At 36.0% G+C, this 23,448-nt stretch overlaps 1 protein-coding gene across 1 annotated transcript in view; it reads right to left on the bottom strand.

Annotated features, from left to right (window-relative positions):
- LOC121374332 (interleukin-6 receptor subunit beta-like) overlaps positions 1–13,935 on the bottom strand; it is a 41,135-nt gene extending 27,200 nt beyond the window's left edge. Inside the window, exons 1-6 of the mRNA XM_041501400.1 lie at positions 13,731–13,935; positions 12,246–12,403; positions 5,985–6,118; positions 2,555–2,705; positions 1,704–1,789; positions 87–309 (exon numbers count right to left, since the gene is read on the bottom strand). Coding sequence (XP_041357334.1) covers positions 87–309; positions 1,704–1,789; positions 2,555–2,705; positions 5,985–6,118; positions 12,246–12,403; positions 13,731–13,816 — 838 coding nt within the window. The 5' untranslated portion in view covers positions 13,817–13,935. The remainder of the gene's footprint in view (positions 1–86; positions 310–1,703; positions 1,790–2,554; positions 2,706–5,984; positions 6,119–12,245; positions 12,404–13,730) is intronic.
- Between the last annotated feature and the right edge of the window lie 9,513 nt (positions 13,936–23,448).

Raw genomic sequence — 23,448 nt, 5'->3', positions numbered from 1 at the left:
AAACAATCAAATCATTTACACATTTTCTAAATAAATATTGAACAAGACAACAGTGGTATGCAAAGGAGTAAGTTTAAAAATCTTACCTGCAGCATATTTGTTTATTGTAATGGTACTTGGGGTCTTTGAAGCACCAACCCGAGTCATTGCAAACATCTCCACATCGTACACAGTGTCACACTTCAGATTTAGCACTGCTGTTGTCTCTTCGACACTGGCAAGCTGTGAATATGTGTCGCCTGTTTCACGGTTCTTAATCTTCAGTTCAAATCTGGTAAGAATTCCATTTCTGAGTTCTTCTCTTGGTGCCTGAGAAAACAGCAAAAAACAGACATTTGATCAACTTTGGCTCTGTGCTAACCATAATATTTTATCAATAAGTAATTAGAAACAACACAGGGGTGAGTACCCCCCCCCCCCCCCCCACCCCCCCCAGACCTCCAAACATCTCACCACTCTCTCGTCTCTGGCACTAAAAATCATAGAGCCACCGAAAATCCACGGAAATCACGGAATCGGCCGTTGAAAACGAAATTCCCATTTTCCACGGAAAACATTTTTTGGGGGTCAAAATTGTCGATAAACAGAGACCGTTTGACTTCTTATTCATTGAAATAACCTGGTGCTTTCTTAGTTGACTGGTAACTGACAATAACTTAAAATACACTGAACTCAATGGCATGTAGCACAGTAGTTCAGTCACTTTCGGTTTCCGATAATAAGGGTATTAACCAAAATGTAACCTTAAACCGTTATTTAGCCCATTATTGTGTATCTATAGTAAATTAAATGTTGTTTTTATTTTTAAATACTTCCGAAACAAAATATTCTGATTCACTGCAGTATCAAAGATTATTTTTTTAACAACTAAACATTTAAACATTTTCATTCAATAATTGTATCTTAAATTTACTAACATTTAAATTGTTGTTGAAACAGATTTAACCCAGACTGGCATCATTGATTGATGCCAGTATGTATTACAGTATATACTGTAATACAATGCAATGTATTATTATTTATTGTTTATTTGTTTATATCAAATACTAGGCTATAGTTTGTGTCCGCACTTCAATATATAAGTCACAGAAATTGCTGTTTTGACGATGGTTTGTATGCAGAAGATGGGTTCATTGCGGAATTACCGGTTTCTTAGTGCATGGAAAATCTCGAAAATTGCTATTATTGCATGGAAAATCAATGAAATTGCCATTTTTTACAACGTGGAAAATCGCAGAATCGACTGATTTCCAATGCGGAATTTGCCTCCGTCAAATGCGGATTTTCAGTGGCTCTAAAATCACCTAGGCACATCCTTAATTTTGTTTTGAGGAAACACATCATAAAGTTAGTGATCCAGGCACTCTTGCCAGACAGCGTTATCTGTGGTTAAATCATAACAGCATACAGGATACTTACTTTGAAAACTATGAATCTGCTCTTAATATTCAATATTCATTAAGGAGCAGCATCTAGCTCAGCATTAACATTACGTTTATATTACATTAACATTATGTTAACATCACATTAATATTATACAACATATAACCTAAAACATAATGTAACATAACATAACCCCCAAAATAACACACCACACCAGAACACAACATTATATGCATAACAATCTTTGGACTGATGAGTGTCAAACAAGTAGTCAAACAAGTAGTCAAACAAATGATTACACATGTACATTAGACACGAACCTTAAAATACAGTGTTACGTTTCTACGTCCCTTGTCACACTCTTCGATATAACTGCCGCTTGTTATATTGGGACCCACTTCAGGCACTGAAAAATAATAAACCATATGTAAGGAGAGTGAAAATATTTGTTCTAACAATGATAAAGATCCCAATATCTGTGTCGAAAGCATCATGAACCATTTTTAAAACATAACGCACCTCATAATGTGACATAAAGATGTTTTAATTCACAATTTAACACATTAAATGCTAACTGAACAGTTATCAGATTGACAAATAATAAATCCCCACTAAAAAGATACAGAGGAATCAAAAACAAAGAAACAAAGAAAGAAATGTTTTATTTAACGACGCACTCAACACATTTTATTTACGGTTATATGGCGTCAGACAGATGGTTAAGGACCACACAGATTTTAAGAGGAAACCCGCTATCGCCACTACATGGGATACTCTTTCCGATTAGCAGCAAGGGATCTTTTATTTGCGCTTCCCACAGGCAGGATAGCACAAACCATGGCCTTTGTTGAACCAGTTATGGATCATTGGTTGGTGCAAGTGGTTTACACCTACCCATTGAGCCTTGCGGAGCACTCACTTAGGGTTTGGAGTCGGTATCTGGATTAAAAATCCCATGCCTCGACTGGGATCCGAACCCAGTACCTACCAGCCTGTAGACCGATGGCCTAACCACTACGCCACAGAGGCCGGTCAAAAAAAGATCGTGTCAGCAAAATATCATCATGCAATAGTCTGTATTTCCCATGCCAATGCTTTTTGTGTTTTTTTTTCTTTTATAATAATCAATTATCTTACTGATTAAAACCAAAGAATTGATGACTGTTATTACCATCATCTGTGGTCTTGGACAATGTTTGTCTGGGATCACTCCAGAATCCTTCACTCTTATTTGGATGAGCCTCCACCAAGAATGTGTAATTTGTGAAAGGTGACAGGTCACAAACACGGTAGTTCCACAACGAAATATTGCTCACGACAGTCTGAAACATGGATGAATGAAGATTTAACGAAACCTCAGCACAAGAAATGCATCAGCTTCTGGGTTTTAAACAAAAGTAAATGGATGAAAAATTCATAAAAATAATTTGAATAAGAATTCAACGAAATTAACTGTCTCGCCTACAATAAACCATTTCAGTGCAAAATGATGGACATCCATAGGTGCATCTATAAACCATGTTTTAACCTTCTGACTACTGCAGGTGAGATATCTCGCCCAACATCACGCCAGTCGACATACTGTACACTGTATACAGTGCATTCCCCAATTCACATTTCCCGCCGTTTTGCACACAACACTCACCGGAAACTTTTTTTAAAAACAGGAAACAGTTTATTTGACAGCATGCTAGATTTTGTTTGTTGTTTTTCAATGGAAAATACTTTGGTTTTCGGCAAGTATTTTCGCTTGACAACAATGGTGGCACATCATGGTCATTTTCAGGGATCAATAGCTGATTGTGACAGCTAATTTGATAATAAATTTGATCATTTTACCAACAATGAAAACCAACAAAAATTGGGATATGAATCGTAGTTCAATTTAAAAAAAAAAATCTGTTTAGAAAACCACTGTTATTGGGAATAATGGACATAAATACTGGACAGCTGGCCACAAATGCCTGGAATTAAACACAACTTTTAAGATTTTTTGCCTAATTTTAATCAACATTAACTTATCTAAAATATCATAAAAATTATAAAAAAAACCCACGATAATAATACTTTATTTTATTTATTTATAAATTATAAAACAACCCACAATAATAATACTTTATTTTATTTATTTATAAAACATTTTAAGTGAATATATGTGAGCAAAAATTATAAACTTGTACCCACTCAATGTGGTTTTTGTCAAAAAGTAATCCAGTAGTCTAAAGGTTAATGATCTAGGACTTACAGCTTTTGTGAAATAGATCCAAATGCGAAACTTTAATGCAAACATTGACAATGTCGCTAACACCACCATTGGAAAAGTAATACCTACATGTATATCTCACCTAACTTCATAAAGACGAGACATAAACTGGGGCGAAAATCACAGTGAAAACATCTGTAAAATTACATTCATGAAAGAAGAATGTGTCCTACATGTATATTTGTCACTCTTATGGAAAAGCCATATGAGTACGTAAGTGTGTATTAAACAAAACTAGACCAAAGTTTTTAGCATTGAACTATCTATCATTACCTCAACAAAACTAAAACAATCTTTTTTCTTTTTTCATTTAGTTAAAAATCAATTTATCGCACTAGGTTATTTACTTGAATAGAATAACTCATTATGTTACATACTTACAAGCCTGGAAATACATGTAAGTGGCCAGTCACAGATGTTGTCCAGTACAAATTTGTCATTTGTTTATTTGACAATCACAAACTTAACATTAACAGTCATTTAGTCTGACACAAAATGAAGTAATTTTGTGATGAAGCTGTTAATGCAGTTCGTTTTAAAATGCATATTTATCTTCTTATTTTTTTTACCATATCATGCAGTTTGCACATGCTTATAGAACTGTTGCTAGAACTGCTGGTTGTCCCGGAATTTCTCATGTCTATTAATAGACCCAAGCAAGCCCGATGATCCAATATATTCCAAATTGCTTAACAACCAATTGATCTTTTAACTCGAATGTTTACCCTTCCAAACTGCACAGTGGATGAATAATCTAGTTTCTTTGTGTTTATTTTAAAATGTCAGTTTTACCTCTGAAACTGCAGTCCTGCAGGTAGCAGTAATTATTTATGGCAGAATATCACATTGGCTAATTAGACAGCTACAGAAATATGTGCATGCTCCATGTTTGCTGTCAGTCTATATTTATGAACAGTTATGTATGTTTGCAGTTCTGACAAATGTCAAAGCAATCAAAATTAAATGGAAACTTTTATTTTTTAAATAATTTCAGAACACATTATTTAACAGCGTACATTAACTAGGAGCTTTGTTATTATAAAGTTATTTCAGTTATGAATTATAAATTGGAATTTGTTGACATCTCAAAGGCCTAACACAGTGATGAATTTTATTTTTCAGTTGATTTTTTTTAACATTTATTTAACCAAGGAAATTCTTCAGCTTGGCTTGGTTGAAAGATATTGATTATTTTTAATCTGCAAATGAAATTGCAACATGTCTGAAAGTCCCACAAAATGTTAATGTTTGATGATGAACAAAATGCCTATCAACCCCCCCCCACCCCCATCCAAGTGCTTGTACATTTCATCATTTTATTCACATTTGATAGTAGTTGTTGTTTGACAGTTTATTACTTGTTCTATATTTAATAGTTAACAGAAAACATAAAAGACTTTTACCTCAATCCAAACCCATGCAAGCTCAATACCCATCAAAATCAGACTTAGTGCTCTGGGCTCAATTTGGCCCATGTGTGTACTGTTTAGATAGATTTCACTGGCTAATTGCAATGTAGTTCTATGGGTATATACATGTATGTAACAGTACATTATTAATAAAGGACAACAGTAACATTATTTTAACATATGGTGACAGACACATTTTCATATATATACACATGTATGTACCTATTGGTCATTTTGACAGACATCACTAAAATAACAATTTCCAGGCCTGATGTTATATAAATACAGGTATGGACAGTATGTACATGTATGTCTCTTTGGAAATATTTTGTCCTAAAAAGGAAATATTTTTTTTATGATGATACTCACCGTATTATGAATTAATCTACTCACCAGTAATACACCAAAACAATATAAAATTTAACATGAGAATTTGCAGAAGTTGTAATATATTACATGGCAATTATGAATCTGCCATTAGCATACGGAATAATTGTCTCTACACAAGACTGATTCCAAACAGAAGTTACGACAGTCATAAGAGTATGCAACCATGGTTCACTGCCAGGTACTTTGACTACTGTCCGATATATGGTTCCAGCTCGGTCTGTAAGAGGACTGCTACTTTACAAAGTGCCAGTACAAGGCACCAAAAACCTTTCTACAGCTTCAATTACATCCCAAAAAGTTAGCTCTAAACTTTTAAAAAAACATTTTAATTTCAATTTTTAAAAACATCACAAAAATAATTTGGTTCAATACAAACCAAATGAAAATAATGTTTCTTTCTATCAAGGTTCAAAACTAAATTCTCACATATTTACACAGGAGTTTCGATATAGTTCATTTACTTTACATGCTACAATTAGGTATATAATATATATAAAGGATTATCTGTAACAGTCTAAAACAAATGGAAATAAACTTACGACCCACTCCACTCCACTTGTGTAGTTTACACGATACATAACTCCTTTAGTAGACTGGGAGTGCTCCCATCGGAGATCAACACATTCAGAGTTTACCGTTTCAGACACCAAATTCTGAACCGGTGATGGCTTAACTGAAACAATGAATGAATGAATGAATGAATGAATGACTAAATGAATGAACAAAAGAAAGAAGTTTGTTTTGTTTAACGACACCACTAGAGCATACTGATTAATTAATCATCGGCTATTGGATGTCAAACATTTGTTATTTCTGACTCGTAATTATCAGAGAAAACATTTTTCTTAACGCAGAAAGGGATCATTTATATGCACTTTCCCATAGACAGGAAATCACATACCACAGCCTTTGACCAGTTGTGGTACACTAGTTGGAACGAGAAAAACTCCAACCAGTTGAATGGATCTATCGAGGTGGTTTGATCCTGTGATGCAAGCACCTCAAGTGAGCACTCAACTGACTGAGCTAAATCCTGCCCCTAACAAAAGAAAGAATGAACAATTTTGTAAAGACACACCACCATGTAAAATATATTAATGATGGCAGGGCTCAAACTTAATGTCAGAATTGAATACCAATGCAGGGTATGCACTTGGGATTTGTTTTGATTGGCCAATCGGGCCACTCACAGCAACACTTTGACTCGCCTGTACAACTTTTGAATGGCCCGCAACCGAGTTTCGTTTTAAAAAAGAACTTACTGAAATTGCACTTTAAAAACATGTTATCATATCATACAAACAAGGCTCGGTCTTGGAATGAATAAGGTGCTTTTATGACCGTGTGATGAGAAATTTAAAATTTTTACTGAGCTACACGTAACAGCAATCTATATAAACAATAATCACATCCACTAGAAAAATAAACATACAACACAAGTTAAAGGCATAATTATTACTATTTAATGGGAGCAGGTCAACTTGCCCCACACTGTTTAGTCAACTCATATCTTTACCATCTTAAAAATTAATATACCAACATTTTAAGCTAATGTGCATTAAATATTGTTGAATATGCACACCAGTCGGGTCAGAGTTCGAAAGCCTTGCCTGATCATTCCTTGAAGGAAATAAGGGGCAAATTTACTCACAAACGTCGTTAAATTAGGCTTGACAGTTCATTGCAATAGATTATTATTTACCCGATATTAAGATCTGCCCAATATAAAACCATTTAATAAGCGGTGGTAATAGCAGAGTTTCACTGTAATATTAATAAATAATAGCAGAGTTTCACTGTAATATTAATAAATAAAATGACACCAAAGTTGTAGACATCGATTTTTAATTTTGTCACAATTATTTACAGACAGTAAAGTTTGAGGCGAGTTGTCAAAACACTCAGATGAGTTAGCTTTGGAGCGAGTTGACCAGCATTCCTATTTAACACTCGCACGTGCACAGGCAACGATAGCTGTTGTTGACATCGTTGGCAGTGAAAATTGGGTGTGTGGTATAGTAGACTCGGTATATTCCGTAAGAAACGAAAACGTTTCAACACAATGTAACTTCGGAAAACCTCAGGCTCGTAAACAAAACCTTTCTGTGAAACATAGCGTAACGGAATGTGATGAGTTGTTCCGATTTTAACTAAATGAAAAGGAAAGACGGACATGGCTGAGGTGTTCCGACTGAAACTACGAATACATTTACGTGGCCGAGTTTTTCCGAATACATAATCAAAACCGGCCGAGGCATTCCGAATGGTTTTAGGCTGTTCGATATACTGGGCAAGTGGTTGCTATTATGTCCCATTGATGATGATGATAACTAGTTTAACGTGCCCATATATCACTAGGGTTTCAAACACGCCCATCCCGAGTCCGACATCCCATAAGATCGGTGGCCTGACTCAGGTTAAGGGGGGGGGGGGGGGGGGGGGTAGTGTTGAAAATGGGCAGAATTTTGAAAATAGCAATTAGTAATAAAGTTAATAGAATAAATTTAAAAAAAAAAAAAAAGTTACAAGCCAAAAATAAAAAGAATTGACTGCTTGGCCGAATATTTATATAATTTGGAGCATTTTAGAAGGACAGGCCAAAAATAAATAAGAGAAAGAAGAGAGGATCGGACTATTTAATATTAAACAAAAATAATAATAATAATTCCGACATAAAATTTTGAACAAAGGTCTAAATGTTTAAAGTCCGATCTATATGTCCATGTGAGAGACCTCGTTAAGGCCATTAGGGTGCGGAGGTTGGCCAATGGCGAACTGATGAGTGGAGAACCGGCAACGGCGGGGATGAAGTGCTTCCATCTCTGGTCAGCGAGGATGGTGATGACACTCAGGTAGTCGTTGCCGAAAAGGGACTTGCTGATCCTGTGGATGGTGTGGCTATCCATCTCTCTAAGCAGGACCGCTTGTCTGTAGACTCCTTCTTGGCACTATATTAGTACCAATCCCTTCTTGCCGGCTGTAGACTTGATGGTGTGTAGCTCGTAAGCGCTTCCACCAGGCGGGCTCTGGTTCCACTAGCCCGCCATCAGTGATGTCTGATCCGAGGTGTCCCCCTGCACGAACTTCAGGAAGCCGGACCTGATTTTCCGGATCTGAACTTTCCAGACGGCTTCTGAGGCAGAGGTTGACGGTGCTGGTGACGGTGGAGGCCTTGCTTTGTCAGGCTGGTTGCTCGGGCGAGCTACAGCCTTCCTCTTCGCAACGGCTCCTGCTCGGACCACCGCCTTCCGAACGGACAAGACTGGTGACAGTTGCCAGTTACTTGTAGGCGGTGGCTTAGAGGGAGATGGAGGTCCGTCTGCGGGCGTTTCGCACATCAGCGTGTTGAGAGCATCCCTCGGTCACTATTATGGATTTGGTTGCGCAGATATTAAAGTTACATTCTCTGGTTACCATATTATAACATCATGTACAAATATGAAATACAAGCTCAAATGCACTTTTAAAAAACTTGTGTGTGTTCGCTGTGAATGGAGATAGTAAAAAGTATACGCTTGATTCGTCACCTGTGCCGCCATAGCTCGGCAAAGCACAAATGACAGCCTGTTGTCAGTTTCAGTTAACACGTGCATTTGCCGATTTCAAATTGTAGGGTTCGTCAAAAAAAAAAAAAAACGAAATCTTGCGCTGTACGAAGAACGTTTGGTTGAGGATACAGTACTTATACAGTAATATAGAACTTATAATCGACAATCGTACCTTCCTATTTCAGAATTAATATTTTATAAAGGGTTAGTAGAACTTTCAAAGTTTAGTTTGTATACTAGTAACACATTAATCATGTATATATTTTTTAAATAAAATATACTAAAGTAGACAATGAATGTTTTCACTTCTTAATTTTATGTGTTAAAATCGACAAATTCAAATAAATATTCTTTTGTTTGGAAAGGGTAAAGTTGGGTGTGTGTGTGTGTGTGTGTTTAAGGACATCAAAGTTAGAACATATTGATTTAATAATCATCCGACACCATACAACCATAAATAAAATGTGTTGAGTGCATCGTTAAATAAAACATATCCTATCCTTCCTTCCATCTGCTGTTGGATGTTTAACATTTGGTAATTTTGACATATAATCTTAGAGAGGAATTGGGTGCATGTGCAGGGGGAGGGTATTGAAGGTTGAAACCCTTACTTGCCCAAGCTTAAAAAAAATTGAAATGTATTTTCTGGGGAAGCATGGCCCCATATAAACTTAGCTCAACAGTCTATAACCTCCAACCCCGCTGAAATCCCTGCACTCTCGCCTTGGAAACCTGCTAAAAATTTTTTAGCAAGGGATCGTTTATATGTACCATCCCACAGACAGGATATCACATACCATGGTCTTTTATATACCCGCTGATGGGGATCGATCCTAGACTGACCGTGCATTTCCAAAAAACACCTTTTTAGGTCTAAGTAATGAATAAAAATAACATATAGTCTTGAAAAATGTTACGTAAATCGAACACAGTACCCTCTTCCTCTACCCCTAGAGTGTTACGTAATTAGTAACACCGCCTTACATGTAACGCGTATGCCAACAGCTGGCCACTGTCAAAATTACACGGCAAATCCCCCACACACCGACCCCGGGAAAGGCGTTGTACCATACCTCTATGGATATAAATATGTTTTGGAGATATGAGATGACTCCTCAATCAAGACAGTTAAATTTGTTCAAAAATTGTGAAATCTCACGTGATCTTTTGTTGGGGAATTCCACACTTTCTCACTTTCGAAATACTGGCTTTGTTTTTGACCTGGATAAGCCAGCGTAGTGAAACCAGTGCGGAGTGTGGCATCACATATGCATCAAACGTAATTGGATTTTCTGTTCTATATGCTTAAATAATTAAAATATTCCGGATACTGCCGCTTTAATAGGAAACCAGTTGAAAACAATAAATAAAAAATAACTTTCTGATCTCTTACAAACATTAATTATTTGCATTTGGATACATAATACAATATGCGGAAATTTTCAGTTGTCAAGCGGGCGACATGTAATAAGGTTTTGACTTGCCTGACACTACTTTGACTCGCCATGGGCAATCGGGCAACCGTAAAGTACACAGCCTGCCAATGGTAATTTTGAAATGTTTTTGCCGTAGGCAACATTCTCACTGACAGCAATTATGAGCCTGCCTACAGCAATTATAAACCAGTAACCTATCAAGTCATAGGATTTCAAATTTCATGGGAAACACTTTTTCAGTTCTGTACCTTGTGATCATGGGAACCTATTGGAAACAGCTTTTTAAAAATAATTATATATATATTATTTTCATTGAATAGTCATAATCAATATAATAATCATGGGAAACAAAATTTCGGTTCCTGACATGTTACTAGAAACAATCGTTTCCATGAAATCTTGCCTTTGCAAGAAATATAAAAAGCACAAATTATCTGTTCAACCGACAGTAATAAACTGCCATTGATAAAGTCTCTGACTTTCAACATTCTGGAGTACTGCTAAAGCAACACATGTTCCCTACCAGGCTCAACAAATGTTTGTATCGCCTAAATTCAAGGGCCATAACTCTGTGAAAAATGGGTAAATTGCCATTAAAGTCAAACTTGATCTGTAACAGAATATGATGAAGTTATACACAAAATTACCACTTGATATCTTGGGGCATTGCAAAAAAAAAGGTCTGGAAAACAAATGTTCGTATCTCTTAAGTTCAAGGGCTATAACTCTGTCAAAACTGGGTAATTTGCCATGAAAGTCAAACTTGATCTATAAGTGTACATGATAAAGCTATATACAAAATTTCAGCTCAATACCTCAAGGCATTGACCCCTTGTGCAAAAATCTTCGGAAAACTGTACGAGGGACAGACGGACGGACAGACAGACAGACACAAGGATGGAGATGTCATTAATTCATCAGCGCTCTCTGTGTTAGTAGGGTCTATAACCAAATTATTAATTCTTAATTGTAAACTTCTGTACAGACTTCATGTAGTTACAAACAGAAGTGTTCAAATTAACTGCTTGTCAATTATATTTAAAACAAATAAAGGTTCATTAACAAGTTAACTGAGCTTTCTATATATAGATGTGATATAACAGGTGCACATTAAATCTTTAAAGTTTGTTTGGTTAACTACACCACTAGAGCACATTGATTAATTAAAAATTGGCTACTGGATGTGGCACAGTGGTTAAGCCATTGGACTATAGGCTGGTAGGTACAGAGTTCGCAGCTCCAACCCAGAGCGAGTTCTTAAGGGCACAATGGGTAGGTGTAAGACGACTATACCCTCTTCTCTCTCACTAACCACTAACCAACTAACAACTAACCCACTGTCTTGGACAGAAAGCCCAAATAGCCAAGGATTGTGCCCATGACAGCATACTTGGACCTTAATTGGATATAAGCACGAAAATAAGTTGAAATGAATGAATGAATTGGATATCAAACATTTGGTAATTCTGACACCTAGTCATCAGAGCAATCCGATTAAATTTCTAATGCAGCAAGGGATCTTTTATATGCACTTTCCTACAGACAGGAAAGCACATACCACGGCCTTTGTTTTCAATATCACGTCGTGATTCGCTACACAAGTTTCAGAGATCGCTATACAATTTTAAAACATTAAACAGTAGTTGCTAATAAATTTTCTATCGACTAGAAATATCGCTAATCACAATTTTGAAAATACAATGTTCCCTGGATGTCAATACACTTGCACATAAGTGTACATATTTTATCTGCTTTAATATTAAACGTGATTATGTATCCCATTTGCTAAACAAAGTGTCACTAAACTTGCACGTACCTATCATAATTTTGTTGATGTTAAACATGGATGTGGCCACGCTACTAGGTCTTCTTTGATTGTGCACTGTTACATTCATCCAAAGCGGATTCATCTTTGGAAACTCAGTCTTGTTCCAGAAACAGGAAGTTTTTGTAAAACTGATACAGTTACTCCACCTGAAAAGAGAGCAACAAAGTTAAAAGGTTACAGCTAAAAAATTTGAAATGTTATTAGTTCTCAGTGTATCTGCAGGGCCATAGCTAAGATTTTTTTTTTGGGGGGGGGGGGGAAAGGCACGCGCGCAGATGAACAGCACATCTAAAACTCCCCAAACCGTTAAAGGCATATTGTCACAGACCACTGACCTATTTAATGGTCTAACAAAGTATTACCTAAGCAAAAATGATTTGATTTGTACCTAAATGTACCTTATTCAACCATCTTTATAACCACCATACTCCATTTATTAAGGATATTTTGTAAAAGTAATTGAATTATGGCAATGGTCCATAATTCATAAACTAAAATTGCCGAGAGGGTTAACATGGATTTTGCTCCATCATGGTTCAGTTACGGTGATGCAATAGCTAGATTTGGTTTCCAACAATTAATGTAATTTCTATTTATTATCCATTTTCAGAGGAATAAGGTCCTTAAATCTGTGACAGTATGCCTTTAAGAAGAGGATTTTCTTTAAGTTTCTATTATTTTTACCAGATTTTTGTTAAAGAAACTAGGCCCTCTTACAAACACGGCAACCAGTATATTTCACAACAAGAGTCTGTTTTCTATAACCTACCATGTACATAAAAAAACACGTATATTAGTAATTACTATAAATACATCAGATTCTGTAAATTAATATTGATTTCAAAATAGAAAACTAAATAAATATCATAAAATAATTAAATTAAATAAACAAAGTAAAATAAAACAATAAAACAAATATATAGAACTTCACATACGTTGTTTTCGCTTACTATTTATTGCACAAGTTTATTTTGTGGAAGAATATATACCACGAGACCGCGTAGAAAAATAAATGAATAAATAAAAGGTGCTAACTGCAGTAAAAAGAAAAAGGGAATACCCCATTTAGAAGTTCCGGTCCAGATCGTACATATGTGCGATACAAAATAAATTTATCACATGGTTTGAAAATGTCTTTATCACTATAGTAAGATTGAATAGGTATGTAATAAATTAAAGTATTTATGTGAGTCAATTTGTATTTCTACTTGGTCAGGAATCTGGGCTAGTAGATTAACTTGGTGGGCTAGTGAAAATCACAAACCCACTAGCCTTAGGCTAGAGGCTTTTTAGAAAATCTGTCAAACAGACATTATTAGCATTCATCAATTGGTATATTAAGATAGCTGAGGTGTGCGCACACAACCTTTATTGATTACAACCATGAACAGCTGGACAATGAATTTGGTAATTAATAGTCATATATGTCTGCTGTGATCTGAGTACTTATACATGACTATTGAATAAACTAACCCTTCAGCTCCTGCAGAAGTCCACAAAAGTGTCACAGCGATGTTGTCTAAGTTTTCATAGTGTCCCAGTGTCCAGTTACACTGCATGGTTTCCCAGTTGAGCACCACACAGTGGAAATCAGACACTTGTCTAGAAGGGTCTGAAAGTAGAAACAGATCATCAACATGTGGCAACAGGAAATTATCATTTTAGTTTAATGCTGTCCTTATAAACTGTTTACATTACCAACTACAATGTACATGTGTTACACGTATATACATAATCAGTAATTATACATGTGGGGGGGGGGGGGGGGGGGGGGGGGTGGCATAGCCCAATGGTAAGGCACTCACCTGATATCCAGTCATTCTAGGAACGATACTCATTGGTCAGCCTATTGGACTATTTCTTGTGTTAATTTATATGAGATAAAACTATCAACCAATTATCATTTCCAGGCACATTTTGTTTTCGAACAAAATTTTGATTAGCAACATTTACTATCACTCTGAAAATTGACTAGCTACCAGTAGTAGCTAACATTACAGAATTGTGAAGAATCTCTGTAGCAAAGTGTGATGTGACATTGAACAAAATATTCCCTGATTTCCCATTCATAACTTATACATGTAATTTCCACAACCCATTAACTCAGAATGCCCTGACTTTCCAGGCCTGGACAATTACCGTTGCAATTTTCCATGACTTTCAAGGATTTCCAAGACCAGAATGATTCTTTTAATTCAAATGCAGTTTAATAATGTCCTTAACTGTCACTTACATCAATGTAAATATTACTTTGCTTTGAACTTTATCTTCAATTGAAGTAGCTGATGTTTAGTGGAACCAACAGCTGCAGCCACATGCAGAAAACATGCCTAAATGGGACCCTCCATGGATCCAACACTGCTTAAGAAAAAATATGATGTTCTGTGTATGTTTGAACTTAGCAAGCATTCTGAGAGTACAGCTAAAGCAATACATGTCCTCTATCAGGCCCAACACAGTTTTGTATCAATAAGTTCATGGGCCATAACTCTGTCAAAAATGGATAAATCGCCATGAAAGTCAAACTTGATTTGTAATGGTGCAGGATAAAGCTATACACCAAATTGCAGATCAATATCTCAAGATATTGTGAAAAACATCTTAAGGGACAAACGAATGGATGGACAGACAGACAGTCACAGAGATGAAGCCTATATTCCCCTCCGGTTGGACCAGTAGGTAACTAATTATACTGCACAACGCAGGCAGAAACATTTAAAAAACTGATAGAAAGAATAAGAGATAAGATACATTACAGCCGAAATGGACTGCTACCAGAACCCTTATCCATAATCAGGAAGTTAACTATGTTACTGACATCCAATTCAACAGTACTCATTTTCATTACATCTTTGTATGTAGGCATAATTACTCTAATTTTCAATTAAATTTGGTCTCAAATACATACCGTGGGTTCTCGTATTTCTTTTCATCAGTTATCATAATGACACAATATGAATGCAGACATTCAGACTGTACAGTAGCAAGTATGTGATTTGATACACACAATGTTATTCTGCAGCTCTTTGAGAAAAATACCAAAAGAAGATTTCTCAAAATTTATAAAGCTTTTGTAGCCTTCACACCTATAATATATAGAACCACAAGCAATCTTAGTTTTATAAACAGACAACTCAACTGTGGCAATATTTCTCTCTATTAAAAAAGAATGTATGTAACCTACTGTTCAATTATGTAAAGTTGCACATGTATATTTTAAGCTTGATTCTGTAGAATGCAGTTTGCTTAGACCACAGGTGCTTACAAACAACAAACCTGGAGAGGTGATGTAGGGGTGTGTGTGTGTGTGTGTGTGTGTTTTGTGTGTGTAATGCTGTCATTATATATTTAAATATATTTATAACCATATTATCACCCCCATCCACCCAGTGTTGTTGTTTACAGTTTGAGAGTACCTGTGATTTAGACTAATTTGAATACACTTGCATTAATGAAGTTCAAGGGGCGGTCTGAGATCGATGCCCTTTGGGGGATGCACTGGGCTATTTCCCATTCCAGCCATTGCATCATGAATGGTATATCAAAGGCTGTGGCATGTGCTATCCTGTCTGTGGGAAGGTGCACATAAAATATCCCTTGAATCTAATGAAAAAATGTTGTTGGTTTCCTTTAAGACTACATGTATGTGTCACAATTACCAAATGTCTGACATCCAATAACCAATGTTTAATAAATCAATGTGCTCTAGTGGTGATGTTAAACAAAACTAACGTTTAATGAAGTTCCAACTTCCAATGATCTACAAGATTGAAGTTCTCATTTCAGAGTGGCAGTTCTCTTAATGTAGAAATGTATCAGACAATTTTTAGGGTTTTTTTCATGCTACAGGCTACAGGTTAAAAAAACTAACACCCCCCCCCCCACCCCCAAACCGACCACTCATCCATCCCCCCCTTCCATATGCAATCCCATCCTACATACATGTATTTCAGTGTAACAAAAGTAATAGATCTTTTCTTGAAATGTGGCTGATCTAGACATTTTACATCCATGTCTTGTTTGTAAGATGTTATTCTTTTTTTATCTTTTAACCACCATTTCTATTGACAGAATATGATGATGGATAAAAACAGTAATATCCTGTAAAATGACACCATGATGTTTCTTTTTTATCCTGAAACCACCGTTTCTATTGACAGAATATGATGACGGATAAAGCAAAGTGATAGATGTATCCTGCTACTAGTAGTATATGACTCTGACGTCACAGTGACGTCACACGCATAGCCTACATTACAGAATCGCTCATTTGACCTCTAGGTCATCGTACAATGTGGCTGAAATAACAGAAATAATAGCTTTTTTCCCCTGAATATTTATGGTCTGCAGGATAAAGATAACAACTAGTTAATGATGTCGGATATCAGCTTTATCCTGTTCAGGTCGAATGAGAAATTCCGCTCGGCAGAGACTTAGAATTCCCCATTCTTACCTTCACAGGAAAAAGCAAATATCTGACGTCATTAACTAGTTATTCTCTATTTCATTGTTTTTTCTAACCCATGTTTCAATATGTCGTGCTGACAAGTGCAATAAATTGGTGCCACAATCTGATTAACTTCGATTTTGTTTTTATTAATATCATAGCTGATACACTGTACATCCAAGAATGAAACATAAAATGAATTGAGTATTAAATACACAATACTGACGACAGTAGTTTCCAAACTTGAAGTTTACAGCATCATAGTTTCTGTGAAGAGTCCTTTTATAGATGGCTTTTGTGACACGAGTCTCAAGAAAATCAGTCATTGGCAGGTGCTTTAGCAATAAAAGTTAAATTTGACAGACAACACTGCTGAATGTCAAACATTTGATCATTGTAACATACGACACCACTAGAGCACATTGATTAATCATTGACTATTGGATGTCAAACATTTGGTAACTCTTGTCAGTCTTAGAGAGGAAACCTGCTGCATTAGTAGCAAGGAATCTTTTTATATGCACCATCCCACACAGGATAGCACATACCACGGCCTTTGACCAGTTGTGGTGCACTGGTTGGAACGAGAAAAAACCCAGTTGAATGGATCCACCAAGGTGGTTTGATCTTGCGACACAAGAACTTCGGCATTATATAATACTAGCATGGGCAGCAGATAACTATACTGTACAAGGTGAGGCATTATATAATACTAGCATGGGCAGCAGATAACTATACTGTACAAGGTGAGGCATTATATAATACTACTAGCATGGGGAGCAGATAACTATACTGTACAAGGTGAGGCATTATATAATACTAGCATGGGGAGCAGATAACTATACTGTACAAGGTGAGGCATTATATAATACTAGCATAAGCAGATAACTATACTGTACAAGGTGAGGCATTATATAATACTAGCATGGGCGGCTGACAGATAACTATACTGTACAAGGTGAGGCATTATATAATACTAGCATGGGGAGCAGCAGATAACTATACTGTACAAGGTGAGGCATTATATAATACTAGCACGGCTGAGCAGATAACTATACTGTACAAGGTGAGGCATTATATAATACTAGCATGGGCAGCAGATAACTATACTGTACAAGGTGAGGCATTATATAATACTAGCATGGGCAGCAGATAACTATACTGTACAAGGTGAGGCATTATATAATACTAGCATGGGCAGCAGATAACTATACTGTACAAGGTGAGGCATTATATATAGCATGGGCAGCAGATATCTATTCATGAGGCATTATATAATACTAGCATGGGCTGCAGATAACTATACTGTACACGGTGAGGCATTATATAATACTGGCATGGGCAGCAGATAACTATACTGTACAAGGTGAGGCATTATATAATACTAGCATGGGGAGCAGATATCTATACTGTACAAGGTGAGGCATTATATAATACTAGCATGGGCAGCAGATAACTATACTGTACAAGGTGAGGCATTATATAATACTAGGGCGGGACGTAGCCCAGTGGTACAGCACTCGCTCAATGCCCGGTCAGTGTGGGATCAATCCTACGACTGATATATCAAGGCTGTGAGATGGTGCATATAAAAGATCCGTTGATGCTAATCGAAAAGAGTAGCCCGTGAAGTGGTGACAGCAGGTTTTCTCTCTCAATATCTGTGTGGTCCTTAACCATATGTCTGACATCATATAACTGTAAATAAAATGTGTTGAGTGCGTCGTCAAATAAAACATTTCTTTCTTTTATAAAATACTAGTGAAACTACTGGTCAGGAAGAACAGGTTTGTTTTATAAGCTCTGTCGTACATTCCAAGCTAAAGTTAAATTTTGTTTAAAAACACCACTAGAGCACATTGATTAATTAATTGTCGGATTTTGAATGTCAGAAATTTGGTAATTCTGATACGTAGTCGGAGAAAACCTACTACATTTTCCCTCATGCAGCAAGGGATCTTTTATATCCACTTTCCCACAGACAGGATAGCACATACCATGGCCTTTCACCAGTTATGTTAAATGGTTCCTCAACACATTTTAATTACTAACAGGATAGCGCATACCATGGCCTTTCACCAGTTATGTGAAATGGATCCTCAACACATTTTAATTACTGACAGGATAGCACATACCACGGCCTTTCACCAGTTGTGTTGAATGGATCTTCAACACATTTTAATTACTGTTTATTTGGCATAAGGAGCACATAAAATTAAAGAGGAAACCCACTTCCGCAACACATTGAGCTACTCTTTCTGACAAATTTTAAACAGCAATTCTTTCACTACCATCCATCTAAAATTATAAAATATATTTATCACCCCCTTTAGTACACTTCTTTCAGATCACATTCACAATATAAAATACAATAAAACTTTTAAAGCCCCTCATGTAGCTCCACACTTTAATCAGTCTGAACACTGTTATGTGTGTCAACTACTTGAAAAGGTATCCAGTCGGGATAAAAAGAAACTCAACATAGCAGAGTCCCTTTGAATTCACAGACTGAACTCAGTTTGGCCACGTGGACTAAATGAAAATCATCCCAGTGGCTTTGGGTGGCCTTTGACTCTCCCTTTGTGGCTTTCATCAGTCCCTTTCATTACCAATTTACCTGATTAGTTCCCTTTGTTTATTTAGCTGGTGTTGCTTTATATTCTGTCCCGAGTCAAAGCCCCGATCTTATCGGAGGCTGAACTCGGGATAGGCGTGTTCGAAACCATAGTGGTACATGGACCCGTTAAATTACTTAATAATAATAATATATTCTGTTCACTTATAGCCAGTCTGTTTTTAACTTCATTTCATTTGTCTTTTATTCCCCTGAGGAAGTTTAAAGGTTTTAAATGAAACGTTGGAATTTTAAGATAATTTTCAGTGCTCTACAAAGCAAGTTCAAATTTACTCTTCCCTGGCCAGTAAAATATAATATTTAGTCACCAGCCACTTATATTTAGTAGCCAGCTAATATATACTTGTAATTAAATTAATTCATCTGTATTCTTCCCCCCCCCCCCCCCCCCCCCCCCCCCCCCGAAATGACAAGATGTAAACCATGTGCTTTTAGTGCCATTTTATGGCACATTACTAATGTCGTAATTGTTATTAAGAGCGCATTCGAATGAACTTGTGAAGGGGTAATTCCTTGCTGTTAAATAGTTACTGTTTGTGTCTGGTTCCATTAAAACAGTGAATGACTGTTAACTGTCATTTGCAAATTCCGTACCTAATAATTTTATTAAACGAAATTAAGCGAATTAATATTTTAATGGCACTGCTAAGATATACATTTAAATTGCAGTATTCTTTAAAAGTTAAATAAAAGCATTGTAATAGTATCTGCCAGCCTTCAGTGTGTTATTAGTAGTTACCAATCGGCTACCTTACTTTTGGTTTAAATAAAATTTATTTTCGTCACACACTGCCTTGTAAATCCATAAATACTGTTTTGTAAATAGTTTTGTCTTTAAAGCCGTCTAAAGTCGAGTCATGAAAATAGAAGCATGTTTTCATCCCCCACTGGTGAACATGACTTCCGACGTGATTAAAACAACATTCACGACTGGAGTAGTCGTTATCGTGGAAGGACCCGTTATCACAATAAGCACGAGACAATTGGAGTGCAGCATAACATATATATAAGTCGAACATTTAAAATAATTAACGTTTCAAACAGACAAGTAAAGACACACAGTGACTCCACAATCTTATTTTAATACATAAATAAAACCGGGTTCTAAATGGGACAGGACTGACTTGGTCTAAAACTGAACTGGGGCCGAATTATTTCAAAATGCTTGAAATTCAAGTTAAGGGAGATAACATCATAACGAAGTATTTGCTCCCTTAACGTGTTTACTCTTGAATACTGGAAAATCTTTATTCATAGTCGATTAAATTTTGTCAAACTTTGTTTCAAACAAACCACTCATAGAAAACAAGTTTTATAGAAGATAAATTGCTACTGGTCCACTGTGTTTTCCGATGTCCAGTTTTGTTTGCCGATTAAAGTAAAATTATTGGACAGTCGCCAACTGGCGAATGTGATTTTATTTTTTTTTCCACAGTAATCTACGACGATAGTAAGCTACACCGCATCTTGGAACGGGCTGGCGATCGTAGACAAAAATAAAGGTCGCGATAGTGGGTATTTACGGAGATAGTAGTGCTAAAATTGCTTCGTGGAACGGGTCCCTGGTATAGAAACAGAAGAAACAAGAAGATAAAAAGGTTGATTAGAAGATGGTGGATTTACCATATCAATATGACATGCAATGACTACAGAGAGTATCATAGAACTACAAATGGATGGATATAGATTCCACTAGTACTTTAGAATGACATGAGAAGTTTGCAATTAAAAAACTTACTTTGTCAAAACAAGGTATATAATTTATATAGAAAAGGCAAGCAACTTGGTTGTCACGTCTGCTTTCATCTTTGGGTCAGGTCACGTGACGTACGTATTCTTTCAACAAAAAATGAATTATGGAAGCCCATCTTACGTATAGGACACTTTCTGATTCAGGCCTTGGAATATATACATTCAACTGTGGCATGTGTTTTATGGACAGAATACACTGGTAAGGTTATAAACATTTTATTAACTGATATTTGTAGTTAATTTATAAGGTAATAGATCAAATAATCAAATTGATTGTGCGATTACAATGCGTGTGTGTTGTAGCCATTTTCCATAGGCACTTGATGACAGGATAATTTAATTTTTCTCCACAATATACCCCTCAAAAGAACCCTCTAAGGCATGCACTAGCCTACATACAAACCCCTAAAAATATTGCTATGGTCAAAGAGAGAAAAAAAAGAAAAGAAGATAGATGATAATAATAATAATAATAATACAATTAGTATAACTGTATCATGAAATTTAAAATATGATGAATATTTACGATAATTAACAGAAACTTGTTTTATTTCAATAAATTAGCATCCCAACCACTAACACGTAGCCTAAATTGTTACAAGCATTTTCCCGACACTAAACACAAATATATAAATTTGAAAACTGACCTCAAATAATTGAAAAATAATTAATTAAACTTTTAAAATCTCTTTACTGGTTTATAAAGTTGCAATAAAATGTAGATATTATACAAAGTAATTAAAAAACTTACTTGGTCGAACTCGGGTATATAATAATAGAAAAGGCATGCAAATTGGTAATCATTAAGGACGGAAGTGACCTTTAATATACATGTATACATGTAGGCACTTGATGACCGGATAATTTAATTTTTCTCCACAATATACCACTCAAAAGAACCCGCTAAGGCACGCACTAGCCTACATACAAACCCCTAAAAATATTGCTATGGTCAAAGAGAAAGAAAAAATGAAGAAGAAAGCTAATAATAATAATAATATATTAGTATAATTGTATTATGAAATTTAAAATATGATGAATATTACGATAATTATCAGAAAGCTTGTTTTATTTCCATAAATTAGCATCCCAACCACTAACACGTAGCCTATATTGTTAAACAAGCATTTTCCCCGACACTGAATGCAATATATATAAATTTGAAAATTGACTTGAAATAATTAAAAAATAATTAATTAAACTTTTTAAATCTCTAAACTGGTTTATAAAGTTGCAATAAAATGTAAAATGTAGTATTGTCCCACGTGACCTCATCAGACGACTGATTTTTTCTATGCGTCGGAGAATTATTGCTTGAATTGGGGCAAGGGGTGGTCACACATGCTATTAATGTGACTTGTTATTGGACTTGAGTGATTGTCTGTATGCTTTGCATGTCGTCCATGAAGTTGAAAGATCGATTTGTGTACACCACCTCGCTTTGGGAAAATGTGACGTCATTATCAGATGCTGAATGACACTCATTTTTAGTTATGTTAATGTTGACATATTGATCTAGTCAATATATTTTACCTCATGCGACTATCTTTTGTTGTTTTTACACCAGAGTGATTTAAAACTATGGTAAAGTTTCTTTTGGCCTTCAGTATACATGCAGTGGCTTCAATATGTTTTGAGCTCCATTTTTAGAAAGACCCGGCCCAAAGCCATAGAAGCCGAGTCTGGCACTGTCAAAATATAGAGCATGTGCTACCAGATCTGTAGGTCATACCAACACAGACGATGTGTGTTTGTCACATTCAATTCAGTTTCTTTCTTTTTTTTAACTGGTACCACACTCGCAAGACCTTAAAATCGATGGTCGCCCAATGGATCACCTTTGTAAAATTCTTAGTCGCCCATAGCCAATAAAACTTGCCACGGACGACCGCTAATTTTCAACCATGTGGGTCTTGGGATAAACAGGCGGTGTCTTGGGGGTATCTTGGGGTAAATAGGCGGTGTCTTGGGGTATCTTGTGGTGTCTTGGGGGTAAATAGTCCATTATCTCGAGGATATGTATTAGTGTTTTTCCTAGCTTGTTTTAGCATGGTGCGGCACCATGCCTCAATAGTCTAGCACCATCTTGCTTTAATCAGCGCCATGCTGCCCTGAGATTAAACAAGCCTTTTTCAGTAATTAATTCTAAATTTGCCTAGAGTTATAAAACACCCAAAAATGTATTATTAATTAATAAAATATGTCTTTTATATCTTTTGCCATTCATTTATTAAAGCAAGCACATAAATTGCATTAATGTTTATTTCAATTAATTTTTGTGCATTTTTAATGAAATACAAGTGCCCCGAAAATGGTGAAAATGCCCCAAAACTTGGCATACCATCGACGTCCCAAAC

Source organism: Gigantopelta aegis, chromosome 6 (assembly GCF_016097555.1).
Source record: "Gigantopelta aegis isolate Gae_Host chromosome 6, Gae_host_genome, whole genome shotgun sequence".
In the NCBI taxonomy this organism is placed as follows: Eukaryota; Metazoa; Mollusca; class Gastropoda; order Neomphalida; family Peltospiridae; genus Gigantopelta; species Gigantopelta aegis.
Note: the sequence above shows the minus strand (reverse complement) of the source record. Positions and strands in the feature narration are given on the sequence as shown.